We start from the raw sequence: 20,508 nt of genomic DNA on the forward strand, positions 1-20,508 counted from the left end.
GCAATTTCAATCTATATTCTGCTTTTAGGGCAATTCTGAGCATGTGATTAGTTGAATTCTCATCTGAACATGCGGTTCTGCTTGATAATCAAGTGACACTCTTTGGCCTGGAGATATCTGGCTGAAATACCATTTTGAAGTCATGTGGGCTTCAGTCAGCATTAAAGATTAACCACATTGTTATCTAAGATGGAGAACCCTGATGAACTTGTCTCCCGCCTCTGTTGTGGAACGGGATGGGATATAGGTTTGGGTTGAAATCTAATTGGGAAGCAATTAAAGTTTCTAATCCCTACATCCTCAAAGGAGGTCAAAGGGTAGCCTCCTATGAGTTATAGGAAATATATTTTATTTTTCTCTTTCAAATTCATTCACAAATATACACTGTTATAATTACTATTTAACATTTATCTATTCATCATTAATCTTTGTTGTTATTTTCTTGTCACCCTTTGCCTCCATCTTATTTTGCAACAACCTTGCTCCTTATACCTTCTCAACCTCCTTTCTGCCTTCTTCTTTCCTCCTCTCCTTCCTCCTTTCTTCTTCCCCTCTCTTTCCCCCCCTCTCCCTCTCCTCCCCCTCCTTACTCTCTCTTTTAATTCCCCTCCCTTACACCCTCTGTTTTATCCTTTCTTCCTTTCTCTCTTCATCCTTCCTCCTTTCCATTGTTGCCCTTGCTTATTTATGGTTTCTTGGGGTGGCATAGGAAATATTTCTAACCAGCCAGTAACTATATTTATTAAATAGTTTAAGAAATATTAATTCACATGTTTCTTTTTTTTAATGCACATTTTCCTCAAGTGAAAATAACAAAGAAAGAGGAACGTAATCAGTCTGTTGACAGAGCCCCTGGAATGTTTCTGAAAATTACCACTAAACTGTAACTTTGAAAAGAAGGGAAAATTTTTATACACGGGGCGAATAAACATACCAACAAAACCAAAAGGAACAACCTTTATGCCTTTTCACTACTTTATCAATGTAACAATCATAGAAATTGTAGAAAGTAGAAGTAGCAACGTCTTCTCAGAGTTAAAAAAATGGAATTTCTTTAGATTTTACTCTGCTTGTCATTACTGACTATGAGGAGTGGATGGTGGTGGGGTTGCTCATCTTCATTTCAAGCCAGCACTACCTGAAGACATTTTTGCAGTCATGTGGCCAGTGTGATGTTATAGAGTGCTGTTACCTTTCCACCAAAATGGTACCTTTTTATCTACTTGTGTTTGATTGCTTTCACATTGCTCCGATAGCAGAAACTAAGGTGAGGACCAGAGCTCACTCTGTCATATGACTTTCAGGTCTCGAACCTGGGCTGCTGGCTTTCTAGTCAACAAGTCTGGTATCTTAACCACTACGCAAGACACCATATTCTCTTTTGAAGTATTGCAGTGAATTATCTAGGTATCTAGATAATTATCTGCCACAAGAAAAATCTCCTGCAATCAGAGGGTTTATTTTCCAAAGCAGTTTTCTATTTAGAAAAAGTATTCTGGAAGTGTGCCAAAACACTGTATATACCTCCTAGTTTGAGAAGCAGCTAAATAATATGTTGATATATAATCTTTAAATTAGAATTCTAGATTAGGTTGAACAAAGCTGGTCTGAAACTGGGATTGATTTGTGCTTGTCACATACTGCCCCACACGTGCCAGAATTGACAGTTATTGTTCATTTGGTGAACATAGTCTATATCTTCTTGCTAAAGTGTAAGCCTTGGTCAATGCCATGACAGAGAAGGTTAGTTTTTGTGGGCCTACGTCATGAAAATAAAGATATATGCATGACTTACAATATTTGAAATAACAAAATAACAGAATTGAAGTGACCTTGGAGGTCTTCTATTCCCTGCTCAGGCAGAAGACCCTGTAACTAGTGATGCACTTCAAGTAATTTAACAACCAGTTCTCCCTAATGATTGGCTGGATAGGCATGACTGGGGTGTGTGTGTCATGTGACTGAGTGGGTTTGGCCAACTCGACATCACTCACAGCAAGGTGAAGTGGCGGTGGTGATGGCCAGAGTCTCAGTGCTGGAAAGAAATGTCCCTGTACTTGCACAACAACAGCATTCCATCTTCATTGTGGTACATTTCCACTCAAGGCAGCCTTCATTTTCCACCATTTTGGGCTTAAATCTGTAAGCCGCATCTGGGAACACTGCGGTGGAGAGAAGTGGCCAGGTCTGATTCTCCAGCACCTCATCTCTTGCTGGGTCTCACTGGCTGACAGTCAGGGTTTTTAAAATATTTTTGCAGCAGGAAATGGTGGACAGTTTGTTTTGGCCCCTTGTTGGTATAGCTGGCCATGCATACTTTAGCTGCTCAGGGAGACGTGCGACCTCTTCTTTGCCCTGAGAGGCCTGCCACATTCACCACTGCCACATCATGGCCTGGCTATCTATCATCCATCTATCTCATGGGACTCTGGGAAGTGTACATCACTATTAAAAACAAGAATATACAGTCATTAAAATGTTAAAAGCATTAAAACAGAAACTGGGTAAAACTTCTCATGGATCCCAGCTACTGAAGTTCTTTGACCAATAGGATCCACAGCTTGCACTTTCTGGTGGAGAGACTGGGGGAGGGCCAATACCATGGGGTAAGATGGCTTCTCATGGACCCATGCCATGAAGGGCTGCTCCTGATGATGTCAGAATCCTGTGCCAGAGTCTCAGTGGTTGTCCTCAACAACCATGTCTCTTTTGGTAGTGATGGCCCATCTCCCTAATGGATAGAAATACACAAAATACAGTACATACACATAATTGCTACCTTTTAGTGATGAAAGATTTTAAATTCCCCCCTCTTAACTGCCACTCCTTGGAGGCTCTTCGTTTCACCTAGCAAATTGGCTCTACTTACTACCAGGACTATACTTTTGTTATGACAGTGTCTCCTATTCTCCATCCCTGCTTGGCTCATCTGTCACTTAATAAATCCCACGGGTGATGCAGTCTCTCTTTGATCAGAGTGGTTAGAGATAAACTGTAATTCCATTTTTACCACCAGCATTCTCTGCAATGAAAAAAAGCATTCTTCCTTGCCCATTTCACTTTTCAAAGTGATGGGCATTAGCTAGATATCTTTATCTCTCTTTTTCTATCTATCTGACAGATTCTAATTATCTTCCAGGAGGGTGTAAATATTCCCTGGAATATTGCAGGCCTGTTTTTTCCACTGAATGAAATATAGATCGAGAAGCTTTATTTGCTAAAAATTAGGACACTGTAATCATTTAAATTATGTGATCCATATCTTGCTTTAATGCATCTTTAGGGATAGTTACATAGCTAAATCTGAAATACGACTTTTCATTTATTTTTTAAAAAAAGAATGTGTTTAAAGAGGATTTAAGGGGCACAATTTAGATTTCTAGTTTCGAGGGGAAAATAAAATAGCTTCTTTTTCAAAATATGTTGGAGGAGGGGTACTTTTTAACTCTGCAAAAGGATTTCCGATCGTATGTTGATAGTTGTCAGTAGTGAAAAATTCAAAATTCTGCTCTGAAGGAGGAACCACTCCTATTACTAAAACTACCCCACAAAGCAAAAGCAACTCTATTTTCAGATAGAAATGATGGGAAAACAGCCAGGTGTTTTTGCAGCAGGAAAAATGCTTATGCCACTCTAGTAGGGAAAGATTTTGAACTGAGAAGCTTCTCCAAACTCATTTTTGTGGCAGCAAGCTCCCTCATACAGGTAGTCCTCAACTTTTGGTCACAATTTCAGTTAGGACCTCTGTTACCAAACAATACAATTAAGTGAGTTATGCCTCACTTTATTACTTTCTTTCTATGGTTGTTATGGTTAGGATTAGGGTTAGGGTATCAAAACATAAAACAAAGCATGAGCCATGATGGGGCAGTGGTTAGAGTACAGTACTGCAGGCTACTTCTGCTGACTGCCGGCTGCCTGCAATTTGGCAGTTCAAATTTCTCCAGGCTCAAGGTTGACTCAGCCTTCCATCATTCCAAGGTGGGTAAAATGAAGATTCAGATTGTTGGGGGCATTAGGCTGACTCTTAACCGTTTAGAGAGGGCTGTAAAGCACTGTAAAGTGGTATATAATCTAAATGCTGTTTCTATTATGTGAATCTGGCTTCCTTGTTGATTTTGTTTGTTGGAAGCCACCTGGTAAGTCACAAATGGTAAATTCTGCAGTCATCAAAATTCAAATGCCTGAATTTGTATTATGTAACTGCAAGAATGCTGCAATGAATATAAGCGCAAGAACCAGTTATAAGTCAATTTTTTCACCATTGCCTTTGAATGGTTGCTAAATGAAAGATTGTAAGTTGAGGACTATCTGCATTTCTCTGTGCTTTATAAAGGAATACTTCTTTAACTTGTTCTTTAACTTGCGCCAAAGTGGCGCAGTGGTTAAATGCAGCACTGCAGGCTACTTCAGCTGACTGCAGTTCTGCAGTTTGGCTGTTCAAATCTCACCGGCTCAGGGTTGACTCAGCCTTCCATCCTTCCGAGGTGGGTAAAATGAGGACCCAGATTGTTGTTGGGGGCAATTTGCTGACTCTGTAAACTGCTTAGAGAGGGCTGAAAGCCCTATGAAGTGGTATATAAGTGTAACTGCTATTGCTATTGCTATTGTTCTGAATTTCCTACTATTCCTCTTCACTGGATGCTCCTATATGAAAATGAGAAAAACCTATCTTTTTTCTCATCCGATTCACCAGTTTCAACTTTGACTCTCTTGGATTCCTCATCCACACTCTGAACTGAGATTATCTGTTTTGAACAAACATACTGTATATTTAACCCTCACATATAAAAATATGCAATGCTGGAGACATTCACAAATAATGAGTTTCTAGATTTTAATTGTTGATAGTAATACAGGTACTTGCAGCCATAATTGAACCTGCAATTTTAAATATAATGTATTACGGTTGTAATCACGTGATCATGAACGATTTTATGACACTATGTGAAGATTAGGAGTTCCTGGGGGCACAGTGGTTAGAATGCAGTATTGCAGGAAAACTCTGCCCACTGCCAGAGGTTCAATCCTGACTGGTTCAAGTTTGACTCAGCCTTCCATCCTTCCAAAGTTGTAAAATGAAAACCCGGATAGTCGGGGTCAATATGCTGACTCTGTAAACCACTTAGAGAAGGCTGAAAAGCACAGGGAAGAAGTATGTAGGTATAAGTGCTGTTGGTATTAAGTGAACACTGTAGTCGTAAAGCAAATGCCGTGGTTGTTAAGCAAACACTATGGTCATTAAGTGAACCCATTGTTTGCTAAGGAGTGTTTTGGTTTGTTTGTTTTTTTTTTGCCAGAAACCAGAAGTAAATACTGGTTTCTAGAAAAAAAAATGTATTGCAGTTATATGACTGGAGGATGCTGCAAAGAACTGTAAATGTTGGTCTGTTGATGGGCACTACACTTCAAATGCGGTCACAAGACTGTAGGGTGATCTGGGCTATTGAGTTTTGAATCCAGGTCATAGTTTCCTTTCTGGGATCCACTGTAAACTTGTTAATCAACCGTAAGTGAAAGACCTACCTATACTGATTTTTATTATATTTAATTCGTTTTTTTAAATAAGCACATGCTGATCAGAGATGGACTTTAAATTGATATCCTGCTTAGAAATGGTCAAAATAGGACAAAAAAGTAGCACCTGATGTTGTGCTTTTATTGTATGAAATATAAAATGTCAGTCCAGATTTTTCCTCCTTTATAGTTTCCAATCTCTATTTTCTGTCACAAAGTTCCTTAACCCATTTTCCAAAATTATTTGCACACTTGATGGGAAGTAACATATTACATGTTTGCACACTTTCCATTAGCTATGTGATGATAATAAAAAGTGGACAAGTGATATTAATTCTGAGTGTATTTTGTCAAGATGCCATCCATAGACTTCAACTTCCACATTTTCCCAAAAAATTAACCATGTAAGGAAGAAATTCTTCTTTTTAACCCACATTTATTTAAAAAAATATTTATTTATTTATTTTATTTATTTATATATCAAATCTGGAGACTGCCCATCTCACTCACAGAGAGATTCTGTGGAGGTATACAATGTTATCATTTTTGTGTATGTGCGTGTGTGATTGCATTTGTATATAACATGGCAGTCTACAATGGACTGTGTATCACAGAAAGGCAATCCGAAAAATGGGGATCGCCAAACCATTGGTATAATCAACAATGGTTAATATAAAAAGGTAAAATGCCCAGATCTTCGCAGTTCGCCTGCAGTCGTCGAAGGGGTGAGACCTGCTTGTGGTAGATCCTCCCCAAAGGGAGTGGAGCTCCGAGCGATGCCATTTTGGAACGGCCCAGAAGGCGGGCTCAACAAAACAGGTAGGCCAGGCCGAGGGGGCGTAGCCACAGGGGGAATGTCGCGTTGCCGGGAGGCGGCAATTGGCAAAGGATTGTAGTTGGAACTTGGCGGGAAAACCGTATCGGGTTGAGTTTGCTGAGGCACCTGCCAACAGGGGGCGTCTGGGTAGGTAGGGCCTGAACTGGGGAAGGCCCTATCGTACTGCGCCTGGTCAGATTGAGGTGGAGCAACGGTAGGTTGAAACTCTGGAAACATAGGGTAGGAGAGGCCTGTCTGGGGAAAGGCCTGGAAAGTTGGGACCGGCTGGCAGGCAGCTGTGTCATTGGGCCCTGGATCCTTCGGGACGCTGGTCTCTGCAGGAAGGTGCCTCCTTAGTTGATCCATGTGGCACCTCCACTCTGATCCATCGGCCAGTCCGCCCCTGTAGGAACAGGGGCCGGTTATGGATACTACAAAGGCAGCCACCCATCTAGGTTCCCCTCCGGCCCGGTGCCTCCTTAGCTGAGTGGACCGCTCGTTCCGCCCAGCCATTGCAGGCTGGGTGGTACGGAGCTGTGGATGCGTGCCGGATTCCCTGACAGGCCAGGAATTCCTGGAATGTGGTAGAAGTAAATTGGGGCCCGTTGTCAGAAACGATTACGTCCGGCAACCAATGGGTTGTGAACAAATGGTGTAGGGCCCTGACCGTACTCTCAGCTGAGGTGGAGGTCATAAGGACCAGTTTCACCCAGCGAGAGTAGGCGTCTATCACAATCAGGAATGTCTGGCCATGGAAGGGGCCGGCAGAATCTACATGGAGGCGGGACCACGGGCCTCTCGGAGCCTCCCACTCTCGAGAAGGCCCGGCTGGGGGGTTAGGCCTGGAGAGCTGGCAAATAGTGCAGCGGCCTACGTAGGCCACGATCTCTGAGTCCAGCAAAGGCCACCAGACATAGCTGCGGGCTAACGCTTTCAACCGTGCTATGCCGGGGTGGTCTTTGTGGAGCAGAGGCAGGACCTGGGTCCACAACGCAGCAGGGATCACCACCCGATCCCCCGAAATAAGGCAGCTGCCATGTAGGGATAGTTTGGCCTGCTGGGCCTTAAAGGGCCAGAAGCAATCGGCGACTTTCCCAAAAGGCCATCCCCTTAGGACCCATGAGCAGACCTGGGCCAAGACAGGATCGGTCTTAGTGTGGGCCGCGACATCCGCGGCTGAGAGGGGCAGGCCAGAGGAAGCAATCAGTAAAACGGATAGGGAAGGCACAGGGCTGGATCAGAATCCGGCATGGGGCAGCGGCTAAGGGCGTCAGCATGCCCCAGCTGCTTGCCCGGACAGTAAAGCAGCGTATAAGAATACGCTGTGAGGAATTCCGTCCAACGTGTCATCCTGGGAGAAAGGATGGGGGTGGGTGTTGGCTTGTCACCTGCCAAAAGCCCAAGGAGCGGCTTATGGTCAGTGACAAGGGTAAAGTGCCGACCATACAAATAGTCGTGAAACTTTTTAACCCCGGACACTGCAGCCAGAGCCTCCTTGTCTATCTGGCTGTAATTGCGCTCTGCTGAGGAGAGCGTCCGGGAGTAAAAAGCCATGGGGGCCTCCGAGCCATTGGGGAGGACATGGTTCAGGACCGCCCCCAGACCATAGGGGGAGGCATCACAGGCTAACGTCAGCGGCAGCTTGTCATTGTACTGCAATAAGACAGCCACTGACGTAAGCGTGTCTTTGACAGCCGCGAACGCATGTGCTTTGCGGCTGCCCCAGTGCCAGGCCATGGATTGGTCGAGCAACCGAAGCAGCGGCTCAACTAGTGACGCCCTGTGCGGCACAAATGGCGCGTAAAAATTCAAAAGCCCCAGGAACGCTTGTAACTCCACCTTAGAAAAGAGAGTGGGGGCGTTCCTGATGGCTGCCACCTTAGCAGGTGTAGGGTGGATTCCTTGGGCGTCAATCAAGAAGCCCAAGAACTCCACCCTAGGGACAGCAAATGAGCATTTGCTGCATTTGAGTTTTAAACCCGCGCCCCTAAAACGAAGGAGGACCTTCTTAAGCATTTTGATGAGTTCTGAGCGGCTGGAAGCAGCGATCAGAACGTCATCGAAATACGGAACCACGCCAGGGAGCCCATGGAGAAGCCGTTCCATGGGGCTCTGGAAGATCCCCGGGGCCACGGAAACACCAAATTGGAGGCGGCGGCAACGAAAAGCCCCACGATGGGTGACGATGGTTTGGGCGGCCGCTGCATCGTCATCCACCGGGAGCTATTGGTAGGCCTGCGCCATATCCAGTTTTACAAATGTGCAGCCCCGCCCCAGGGAATGGAGCAGGTGCTGCACCACAGGGACTGGATAGGGGTTTGCCTGGAGGGCAAGGTTGATAGTCGACTTGTAGTTGGCGCAGATCCGCACCGACCCATCTGGCTTGACAGGGACCACAATCAGGGTCTCCCATTGCGAGTGGTTGACGGGTTCGAGTACGCCCTGTGCCAGAAGCTTATCAAGTGAGCCTTAAGCCGAATTGGAGCAACCTGGGGGTCGAGGTTTAGGGAAATGGGGGTGCCCTTATAAGAACCCAGCTGGCCATTGAAAACGTCAGAGAACTCTGTAAGGATATCTTCCAAGGAGGAGGGAACCACCCTATGCACCCCCCCAATAGACAGCCCCAAGGCAGGAAACCAGTCAAGCCCCAATAAAGCAGGCAGGGAGTTTTTGACAATAAGAATAGGCAAACGGCCGTGAAAGTCCCCATAGTCCACGCAAATGGGAAAAGACCCGAGGGTGGGAATAAGAGTTCCCTAGTAGTCCCTGAGGGAGGTGTCCACAGGTTGCAGCTGGGCACAGGAGACGTGGGGACACAGGCGGGAGAAGGTGGCCCAGGAGAGCAGGGAGCGGGAGGAGCCAGAGTCCACCTCCATTCGGCAGGGCTGACCTTCGAGCTGGAGTGCGGTGGAAACTTTACAGGCCCCGGCGGACGCCTGGCTGACCGCCTCCCCGGCGACATCCGGCTGGTAAATGGTGTGGCAGTCCTCAACCTGCTTAGTGGGCTGCGGCAGCTGGCGGCGTGGCTGCGGTTGAGGTGTGGCTGGCTGCTGTAGGAAGGATGGCGCAGGCAGGGAAGCGTGGCAGACCTGTGCAATGTGGCCCTTCTTGCTGCAACGGCGCGGCAGACTGTGCCCTTGAACAGGCAAGCCATGCGGGCATGACGGCCGCCGCAACCGACACATCCAGACGAGGCAGGGGCAGCTGGCGGAGGTGGTGGGTGCCTGGGTTGCGCCCGGAGGTGGCCAACTAGCTCAGAGCTGGGGTCTTCGAGTGGCACCAGCTCGTCAATGAGGCAGGATTGAGCGGCAGGCTGAGGGCACACAGGAAGCGCCGAAGGAGGCGGCAGAAGGGGCTGCAGGCATTGCATATCAGCCGTGGACTGCTCAGAGAGCTCGGCTGTTCTGGCAGCTTCCACGGCCTGCTGCATTGTGATGTCGGGGTGCCGCAGGAGGTGGCTTCGTAAGTTAATGTCCTTCACCCCGCAGACGAACTGCTCGACGAGGTTTTCGTCCAAATCGCAGAAGTCACACTGAACCGCCGTCACGCGAAGCGACTCCAGAAACTGGCTGGTGCTCTCCGCTGGTTTCTGGACACACCGGCGGAATGCGTAACGGTGAGCAATGCGGGAAGGCGCCGGGGCGTAGTGATTCTTCAGTTTGGACATTAACGTGTCCCAGCTGAGCTGGTACACCGGTCACGGAGAGGCTAAGGCTCTGGTGGATGCGAACATCGCAGGCCCGCAACAACTCAAAAAGAAGCTGCATTTTTCTGCCTCTGGTTGGTTGTGGTTCTTTGAGGCTATAAGGTAGCACTCGAAGCGCTCCATGAAACTTTCCCAGGTTTCACCAGAGGCTCTGAAGGGAGCGAAGGGCGGTAAGGCGGATGCCATGTTCACTGTAAGAGATCTCTCGGGTTGGTAGGCGAGAGAGTGAGGGAAGAGCGTAGAATAGAGAAAAAAAAGTCAGCAGTTCGCCGCACCGGCGGGTTGAGGCGGCTTGAGCGGCTTCTGCTGAACTTCTTCTCACTCTGTCCTAGGCTCTGCAATCAGGAATCGCTGGATCCCACCTTCGTCGCCGGTTTAATGGATCGAGGGTAGAGAAGACGCGAGAGCCAGGACTTCACAACAACAGAGGTTTATTCAAAGACTAGCTGACAGCGATTCAAAAGTAACTTTTCCGCGCCAAGGTATTTATACACAATAGTTTAAATGGGGGAACCAATGGGAGGCCTAGGAGCATCTAGCAACTGCTGACGCAGTACCCTGGCCAATCAGGTTGGCTTGGCTGGCTAGCAACAGGCTATTCTGCGCCTCAGCCAATCAGGGCCTAGGCTGTTGCTGGCCTCCCGGTCGTAAGTGGAGGATTTACTGAATCCTCAACACACGCTCTCCCTCAGCCCTCAAAGCCAAACACAATCCTGATGTAGCCCTCGATGAAATCGAGTTTGACACCCCTCCTCTAGTCTAAAATAACTACTAGTTATCTAGACTGGGAAGTCTGTTGATTAATCCACATTAGTCCATTGTGGTAGATTACAACCCATCACCAGGAACAAGGCCTTCTCTGTTGCTTTCCCTATTTCCTGCACAGCTTTCACTCTTCCCTTATTTTAAAAAGCCCTTAAAATCTACCTACTTCTAGAGATGCTTCTGAATTGAGTGAATTAATAATCTTCACTGAGGAGACCATCTTGAAGTAGGCCGATTCAGGATGGTGACGATGAGGATACTTTCAACAACTATTAAAAAAAAGAAAGAAAACATGTCTGCCTATTAATATGCAACTTTTACACTTCAACGGTTTTGTTCATATGGCATTTTTTCATTCTGTCATTCTGCATTAGCTTTCCTCAGTTGTATTTTTCAATCCAGAAGACGTCCGTTGCCAATAATGTGTTCCAAACACTGGAGCACTGTAATGGTAATGGAGCATCTGTTCTTTTGCTTTGAAGGTAAACAGAGAGGTTGACTTTGCCTGTCATGTAAGACTTCTGATTTGCAGATGTTCATGTCTTAAAAATGAAAAAAGAACTAATTATTTAAAAATTAAGCTGGGTGGTTGTTTTTTTTTAACCTGTCAGAGAGGCGCAATGTTCCTGAAATATATTTTGTTTGTCTTCGTACCCCAAGTAGGAAGATTAGAATTTGACTGTCTTAAGGCATTCATGCCCTGATAAATGTTTGCAATGATTATATTCCCTCCTCTTAGGAGTTATGGGATGGGGGTGGGGTCAAATGAAGATCCTCCTTGAACATGCTCCTGTATTTTGCCACAGGATGCCATACAGGATGATGAGCACTCTGTATCATGAGGGACATTCAATACAATAATACAATACAATAGCAGAGTTGGAATGGACCTTGGAGGTCTTCTAGTCCAACCCCCTGCCTAGGCAGGAAATCCTATACCATTTCAGACAGATGGCTATCCAACATCTTCTCAAGGACTTCCAGTGTTGGGGCTTTCACAACTTCTGGAAGCAAACTATTCCACTGATTAATTGTTCTAACTGTCAATAAATTTCTCCTCAGTTTTAGGTTGCTTCTCTCCTTGATTAGTTTCCACCCATTGCTTCTTGTTCTACCCTCAGGTGCCTTGGAGAATAGTTTGACACCCTTTTCTTTGTGACAGCCCTGAGATATTGGAACACTGCTTTCATGTCTCCCCAAGTCCTGCTTTTCATTAAACTAGACAAACCCAGTTCCTGCAACCATTCCTCATATGTTTTAGCCTCCAATCCCCTAATCATCTTTGTTGCTCTTCTCTGCACTCTTTCTAGAGTCTCCACATCTTTTCTACATCATGGTAGCAATAGCAATAGCAGTAGACTTATATACCGCTTCATAGGCCTTTCAGGCCTCTCTAAGCGGTTTACAGAGAGTCAGCATATTGCCCCCAACAATCTGGGTCCTCATTTTACCCACCTTGGAAGGATGGAAGGCTGAGTCAACCCTGAGCCGGTGAGATTTGAACCGCTGACCTGCTGGTCTAGCAGTAGCCTGCAGTGCTGCATTTAACCACTGTGCCACCTTGGCTCCTACCTATGGTGACCAAAACTGAATGCAGTATTCCAAGTGTGGCCTTACCAAGGCATTATAAAGTGGTATTAACACTTCACGTGATCTTGATTCTATCCCTCTGATTATATAGCCTAGAACTGTGTTGGCTTTTTTGGGAGCTGTTGCACACTGCTGGCTCATATTTAAATGGTTCTCCACTAGGACTCCAAGATCCCTCTCATAGTTACTACTATTGAGCAAGGTACCACATATACTGTATCTGTGCATTTCGTTTTTATTGCCTAAATGTAGAACCTTACTTTTTTCACCATTGAATTTCATTTTGTTAGACAGTGCCCATCCAATGGCAAAGAAGATCCAGATGGTGTTTTGCTGCATCAGATAGAAAAAATTCCCTGCCCCACAGGCTGAGGGAACATTTGGGGCCAAACTAGGGCCATCTGCAGGGAGTTGTGTCAAAAGGGATTACATGGCTTCTGTATGTAGCATAATAGAAGGGCTTTGATTTTATGGTTGTGACCATCTGCTTCTTTTGACAACCTTGGGGCTGAGGGTTCAACTAGATTGTTGTACAGGTGGTCCTCAACATATGACTGGCTCACTTAGAGACTATTCAAAATTACAATGGATCTCACTGGGAATATTTATGACCTGGATTCGAACTTCTGACAGACGTCCCTCAACAGTTACATGGTCATACATATATATCAGATGCTTGGTAACTAGCTTGCATTTACAACTGTTTTCAGCATCCAAAAGTGGCTGGTTTCACCAAAAAATTAGCACTATATCTGGTTTTTGGCAAAATCAGCTGATAGTGAACCATTAGTTTGCTTAATGACTGTAGGATTTGCTTAGTGACCATGGCAATGACTAACGGCTATTGCAAAAAAGGTCATCAAGTAGGATCTGTCATGCAGGTGACCTGATTTAAAATCATCATAGGCTGCATTACAGGTGTAACTCAAATACTATCCTTTATTGCACACGGTGGGCACACGTCAAAAGATGGACAGAATGAGGGCCCTGCAGAACAGTGGCCCCCAACTTTTTGGGCACCAGCCAGGGGTGGACTTTGAAAATTTTAGCAAGAGGTTCTCTGCCAATTTTCTGGTGGCCGTGGCCATGGTGGGTGTGGCCTATTCAGCTTCCTGCACCATTTTGGGGGTGGCATTTTTGCCCTCTCTGAGCTCCAGAGGTTTTCCTTGAGTCTCCAGGAGGACAAAAACAGCCTCCCCAGGCTCTGGAGGCCCTCTTGAGGTTGAAATGGGCAATTTCTGGCCTTTCAGAACTTCCGGTAAGCCATTTTTTGCCCTTCCTAAGCCTCCCATGAGCACCCTGCACTTACCTGCATTCAAAAGGGGCTGCTGGAGGACTCCTGGGAAGGGTGGGGCAGGTTGGGTAGGGCCAGCTAGAAGTGGGATTTGGGAGTTCTCTGAACTGCACAGAATCTTAATTAGAGGTTCTTCCGAACCCCTGCAAACTCCCTGCAGCCCACCCCTAGTACCAGGGGCCCGTTCCGTGAAAAGAGGTTTATGTGCACATGGGGGGGGGGGGGGGATATGTGCTGCCTACATCCCGCGATGGAGCTTTCCTTGTTTGCACAGCCTGATTTCTAACATACCATGGCCTTGTTAGTGTATGAACCAAGGGTTGGAGACCCCTGCTATATAAAATACAGCCAGAGAACAAAATAAGTGGGATTGAATTTAGATTTCATTCAATGATTTAAAAAATATGTTTCCACCAAATGTTTACCATTCAATGAAAAGTTACTTTGGTGGCAAATTTTGAATTGCCGTGGAGATTCCTAAGATCCAAGGATTTACCCCAGAGGGAAGTCCATTCTTTTTTCTGGCAATAATTGGAAGAGCTAGAACAATTTGGAGACTTTAGCACACATTTTTGTAACAGGGAAGTTCCATCAAAGTAAAAGACCGTTGGCTTACCTGAACGGTCGTTCTCGGGGCACTGCGAAGAGAGCCCAAATGCTGGGTTAACACAGCCTATCTGCCCTTGGACTGAGTGATGATTTTCTTGACCACGCCTCCCTTTGCCTGCACATGCTCAATTCGAAAACGAAGGAACCGTCCTGTAATCAATTACAGTCAATACAGCCACATCGTTCAAATACAAACACCCGGGTGGGTTTGGGCTCTCTTCGCAGTGCCCAGAGAACGACCGTTCAGGTAAGCCAACGGTCTTTCTCCAGTGCACTGCTCAGAGAGCCCAAATGCTGGGACATGCCCAAGCTATTGAGTCCCAGGGTGGGGAAGCGCCGAAGCCTCTGGCATTTCAGCCACTCTTTGTAATACTCTTCTGCCAAAGGAGGCTTCGGCTGAGGCAAAGGTGTCAATCTTATAGTTTCTAATAAAGGCCGTGGGGGAAGCCCAGGTGGCCGCTCTACAAATGTCTAGGATAGAGGCCTGGGTTGCCCAGGCTGCAGACGTTGCAGCGCTCCTGGTGGAGTGAGCGGTGATTCTTCTCGGAGCCGTCTTGCCCTGGTGCTCATATGCCAGTTTGATGCAAGCACGTAGCCAACGTCCCACAGTGTGAGAGGAGACCTTGCGGCCCAGGGACGCAGGGAGGAAGGAGACAAAGAAAGCCTCTGACCGGCGGTAGTCCTTTGTTCTCTTTACATACGTGCGCACGGCCCGTCTCACGTCCAGCTTGTGCCACTCACGCTCCTTAGGGTGAGAAGGATGGGGACAGAAGTTGGGCAAAATAAGTTCTTGAGTCCTGTGAAACAGGGAGTTAATTTTCGGAGCAAATGACGGATCAAGTCTCAATATTACTCTGTCCGGGTGAACTACGCACAAATCCTCCCTGACAGAGAGCGCAGCAAGCTCGGCTACCCTGCGAGCGGATGTAATGGCCACCAGGAAAGCGGTTTTGATGGTGAGGTAGCGCAGACTGGTCTTTTTCAAAGGCTCAAATGGGGCTTTGGTCAGGGCCTTAAGCACAAATGGAAGATCCCATGACGGATACCGGTGAACAGTTGGAGGGCTGATGTTCGCTGCTCCCTTGAGAAAGCTCTTGATCTGGGGAAGCTGACTCAGCGAGCGAGAGGAGCCCTTTGCCAGGATGGTAGACAACGCTGCAACCTGGCGTCTGAGGGTGCTGACTGCAAGGCCCTTATCCAGACCCTCTTGCAAAAAGTCTAAGGTCTGGGGGATCGAGGCTGAGGAGGCCTCTATGTTCCTAGTCTTGCACCACCGTGAGAAGGCGGCCCAGGTGGCATCGTAGATTCTAGTCGTAGAGGGCTTCCTGGACGCTTGGATTGTTCGAATGACCTGGTCAGAGAATTTTTGCTTCCTCAGGAGCTCCCCTTCAAGTGCCAAACGGCTAGCTGCAGCCACTGGGGCTCCGGATGGGTGATGGCCCCCTGGCTGAGGGCAATCTTGTCCCGGGGGATTCTCCAAGGTCTTTGAACTGAGAGGCTGACCAGGTCTGCGTACCAGGGCCTTCTGGGCCAGGAGGGAGCCACCAGAATGAGGTCTGCCTTTTCGGTCAGGAGCTTGTTCACCACTTGAGGGATGAGCGGAAGTGGAGGGAAGGCATACAGAAGTCCCTGAGGCCACGCTGACCTCAGAGCATTTGTTCCCTCCGCCTGGGGCGAGTGGTAGCGACTGAAGAAGCGTGGGAGCTGTGTGTTGTTGTGTGTGGCAAACAGGTCTACCTGTGGCTTGCCGAACCTCCTCACGATCTGCTGGAACAGGTCCGGGTGCAGGCGCCACTCCGAGTGGTCGATGCGTTGGCGGCTCAGCCAGTCTGCTTCCCGGTTGCTTACGCCGGAGATGTGATCTGCACTGAGAGAAGCCAGATGACGTTCCGCCCACCTGCCCAGCGCTTCTGCCTCGAGCATGAGGGCCTTTGATCGAGTGCCCCCTTGCCGGTTTATGTGCGCTTTTGTCGCCACATTGTCTGTCATCAACAGTACATGAGCCCCTCTTACTAGAGATGCGAACTTTCTCAGCGCTAGGCGAGCTGCCCTCAGTTCCAGCCAATTGATGCTGTGGGCGGCCTCCCTCTGAGTCCATCGGCCTTGGGCTAGGTGGCCCTGACAGTGGGCGCCCCACCCCAGGAGGCTGGCATCCGTGGTGACAACTAGTCTCTCCGGCTCCTTGAACAGGCAGCCCTTCCTGACTGCCTTGGACCTCCACCATGCCAGAGACCGGATCACCTTTCGTGGGAGCCGAACCCGCCTGAGTGAGTTGCTGTTCCTGGCCCTCTGCACTGGCAGCAGAAACCACTGCAGCTCCCTGGCGTGAAGGCGAGCCCAGGGAACCACCCCCAGGCACGAGATCATTATCCCTAGGAGCTGGGACAGCTGAATGATGGGTACCGACCTGGCAAGGCTGCAGTGCTTCACTCTGCGTCTCAGGTTCGACAGCCGGTCTGGCGAAAGAAATACCTGGCAGGAGGTGGAGTTGATGACCGCACCCAGGTGCTGTATACAGGTGGATGGTCGGAACTGGCTCTTCTCCATGTTGACAGAGAAGCCATGGTACTGCAGGGTCTGCAGAGTTAGAGAAACATCGCGGTGTGCCTGCTTGGTGGTGAGAGAGTGAATGATTATGTCGTCTAAATAACATTCCAGACGAACCGGATGGTTGCGGAGATGAGCCGCTAGCACTGCCAGAATTTTGGTGAATGTTCTGGGCGCAGATGATAGCCCGAAGGGAAGAGCCCTGTACTGGAAATGCTTCCCTTCCGCGTAGAACCTCAGGAACCGCCTGTGGGCCACATGGATGGGGACATGCAGGTAGGCCTCTTTGAGATCTATTGATGTCAATAGGTCCCCCTCCCTCACACAGCCCAGGATGGAGTGGAGTGACTGCATCTTGAACCTCTTGTAAGCCAGATGCTGATTTAGGCTCTTGAGGTCCAAGATGGCCCTCCACCCCCCTGAACTTTTGGGCACTAGGAAGAGGATCGAATAGAAGCCCTTCCCCTGCTGATCCCTGGGGACTGGCTCTATCGCCTCTATCTCTAGGAGATGGCAGATTTCTGCCCTCATGCGTTCCCTCTTTTCTGGGTTCCTGGGGGTAGGACAGCGGATAAACTTTCTTTGGGGAAAGGATAGGAAGTCCAGGAGAAGGCCCTTGCAAATGGTGTTGAGGACCCACTTGTCCGATGTTATCTCCTCCCACCTGTCGGCATACAGCCGTAGCCGACCCCCGATGGGGGGATCCCTGTGACCGTCACTTTCCCTTACGAAAGGGCCGGGATCCACCACTGTTGTTTCCTCCTCCTCGGAATGGTCTCCGAAAGGAAGACTGGGATTGGTTGGCACGAGTCCCGAAGGATCTGTCTTGGTGCCTATCCCCCCCTGCCTGAAAGGGCCTCTGATAGGAGGAAGGGTGAGAAGATTGCCCTGTTTCCTGGCTCCTGTAGGGTCTCTTACGAAAGGACCCCGCCCCTTTCCGGTCACCCCTTTTAAAGGTTGCCGGAAGGATCTTGCGTTTGTCCTTGGTTTCGGTGACAAACTTGTCCAGGGCCTCTCCAAACAGAAAGCCCCCTTTAAATGGGGCCGATGCCAGCTTCCATTTAGCCTTCATTTCGGCCTGCCAGTGCCTGAGCCATAGGAGGCGGCGGGAGGTGATATTGGAAGCTAGAGCTCTGGAAGAGAATTTTGCTGCTGTCAAGGTGGCATCCGCCGAATACTCGACAGCGGTAATAATCTTGGTTAGCTCATGGCGCCACCTAGATTTCCTGGGCGGGGGTCTGGACCTGAGTTGGCGCAGCCAGAATAGGGTGGCCCTAATAAAAAAGGAGGCAGAGGTGGATGCCTTGATGGCCCAGGCAGACGCCATGTGTGTTTTCTGACATGCCTTTTCTGACCTCTTATCTTCTGCCTTAAGTCCCTCTAGGAGCTCAGCTGGCAGGTTGGAATTGGAAGTTAGAGACACGACTGGGGCATCTACTTCTGGGAATTTGAGGATTTCCTCCATTTTATCTTCTACTGCATATAGAGTTCTATCCCCCCCACTGGGGTTGGTCAGGGTGCCTGGCTGTAGCCACTGGCGCTGTACCGCGTCCATAAATAGGTCTGGCACAGGAATAACCTCGGGGGTTTCTACTGTCTCTTTGAACAACCCATGCTTAAGATCCTTGGAAGTGGAAGCCTGAGAGGCCTCAGGTCTGGAAGTGGGGCCTAACTCTGTGGCCGTCATGGCTTTGTGCAAGATAGACTTGAATAATGACGGTTGAAACAGGCCAGAGAATTTTGGCTTGTCAGGGGTGGGGTTTTCGTCTTCAGAAAGGGCGAAAATCTCCCCTTCTTCCTGCTCAGAACTTGATAACCCAGAGTGAGAGGGGCTTGAAGATGGGGAGGAGGATACAGGCTCCTTAGAGGTGGAGGCCCTAGGTTTGCGTTTCTCCTTTGGGGCCTTGCCCTTGCTAGAGCCCTTGCGCTTAATGCCTTCAGCTATCCCTTGGGAGATGGCTAAGGCAATTACCTCCCTCATTTCATCCGAGAGAGCAGAACTTTTCCCCCTTTTTTTCTTTTGCTTACTGGGCCTGCGCTGGCTAGGCCTGCCTGAGCTGGATCCACCCTTCCCAAGGGGGGAATTCTGGACAGAATCTCGTTCCTCTCCGATGGAGGAGCTAGGGGAGTCGGGGTACCCCCAAGATGCTTCAGGAGATGGATCCCTGGATGCATAGTTATCCCCAGACAAGAATTCACTGTCCCCGGGGGATTGGGCCTCACGATCAGGGGAAGCTGACTCCCTGCTGCGACGGTCTGGGCTAGGTTCTGGCTGAAGGGGCCTTGAAACCTCCCTGGGATCCACTGTGGCTCTTGGAGAAGACCTTTCAAGTGAGCCTTTGTGCCCTTTGCCTTTATTTACAGAGGGATCCAGCTTGCAGCGCTTGCTGGAGGGCCCCACCTGATCCCCTAAGGCCTCCCTGCATTCCTCAGCCATTTCAGGTCCCCACGAGGCCTGGGAGATAGCTGGAGTTGGGATGGGCACGCGCTGGCCTTTGCAGTCCAAAAGCGCTGGCAGAATCTCCAGGAGGGAAGGGCCGCCTTGGGGTCGGATTTCCTTCCTCCCACCGCCCTCGGTTCCCCGAGACTTAGCTTATTTTCCGGAGGGAGAGGCTAGCTGGCTTCCCAGGCTAGTCTCCAGCCTCCCCGCGGCGTTCTGCAGTCGTTGAGGGCTCGCTGAAGCTCCGTTGGCTGGCTGGGCTCTTCTTGCTGCCTTGTTCCTCGCACGCTCTGAGCTCTGCCGCTCTGCCCGGTGAGTCGGAGCGATCCAAAATGGCGGGGGGTGCGCACGCAGCCGCTTCCCGCTCTTTCCAGCCCTGAAGGTGTGCGAAGGCTCCAGCCGTCGCTGCTGTTGCCGGACAAAATGGAGCAGGCGAGGGAATCCTAGCAATCCGGCTCACCTGCTTTAGAGCCTTCTCAGAGCCTTGCTGGACTTTTCCTCCCCCTGGGACGCCCCTGTTCCAACAGGGAACTTGGTTTATCCCACTAACTGCTCCCTTGCTAGCCAGCCCCCGCTGTGCAAGCCTTTTCAACCCCCTGCAGTGCTTGCAATTAGCAACAGCAGGGAAAAACCCCGGCAGCCCTTCTCTTAAAGCGACGGAAGCCTCACTGGAGGCAAATAGACAGACCTGATGTAGAAGCGTGATTTCCTCTATCTGAGAATTTAAACGTGGTCCAAATTGGGAAACTTTTTCCAGCCTTTCTGCTCTTAGACTGGAGCTCTCCCAAAACAGCCCTAACTCGGGCGGACTGAGTTTTCGAATTGAGCATGTGCAGGCAAAGGGAGGCGTGGTCAAGAAAATCATCACTCAGTCCAAGGGCAGATAGGCTGTGTTAACCCAGCATTTGGGCTCTCTGAGCAGTGCACTGGAGAATGAAATGTGTAGAGATGGGAGGCAGAAGCATTCTCCTAAACTATTTTTCCTTTTGTTACATGTTAAACACTCTCTCACTCTCCTTGAGAATAGAAGATTAGTTTGAGGGAGAGAGGAAAACTCTCCCTAATTATATCTCCCCATCTTATTAACATGGGCATTTGTGTGCCCTATCTATTAAGGTTTTACCTGACAGGAGGTGAGCCTTTTTGGGCTATGACATCCACCCTTTACAATATCATCCTCATCAGGGGTGGGCTGCTACGAACCTGGGTGAACCCATAGTTAA

General features: G+C 48.7%; 1 protein-coding gene across 1 annotated transcript; it reads right to left on the minus strand.

The window, feature by feature from the left end:
- Positions 1–14,557: 14,557 nt before the first annotated feature.
- Positions 14,558–16,871, minus strand: LOC148045771 (uncharacterized). The gene is made up of 2 exons (XM_087712521.1): positions 16,036–16,871; positions 14,558–15,043 (listed from the first exon to the last, which is right to left on the minus strand). The coding sequence occupies exons 1-2, from the start codon at positions 16,843–16,845 to the stop codon at positions 14,609–14,611; spliced, it is 1,245 nt and encodes a 414-aa protein (XP_087568647.1). The 5' UTR covers positions 16,846–16,871; the 3' UTR covers positions 14,558–14,608.
- Between the last annotated feature and the right edge of the window lie 3,637 nt (positions 16,872–20,508).

The sequence above is a fragment of the Thamnophis sirtalis genome, unplaced genomic scaffold, assembly GCF_051295495.1.
Source record: "Thamnophis sirtalis isolate CommonGarterSnake01/CBP01778 unplaced genomic scaffold, rThaSir2_p1.2 scaffold_4, whole genome shotgun sequence".
Lineage (NCBI taxonomy): Eukaryota > Metazoa > Chordata > Lepidosauria > Squamata > Natricidae > Thamnophis > Thamnophis sirtalis.

What these genes read in the sequence shown, in the direction of transcription:
- LOC148045771 (XM_087712521.1), bottom strand. Translation starts at nt 16,845, where the DNA reads ATGGAGAAGAGCCAGTTCCGACCATCCACCTGTATACAGCACCTGGGT. An exon ending in GGAGGTTCGGCAAGCCACAG is followed by an intron (nt 15,044 to 16,035) that starts GTAGACCTGTTT and finishes TCTCACCCTAAG; the next exon opens with GAGCGTGAGTGGCACAAGCT.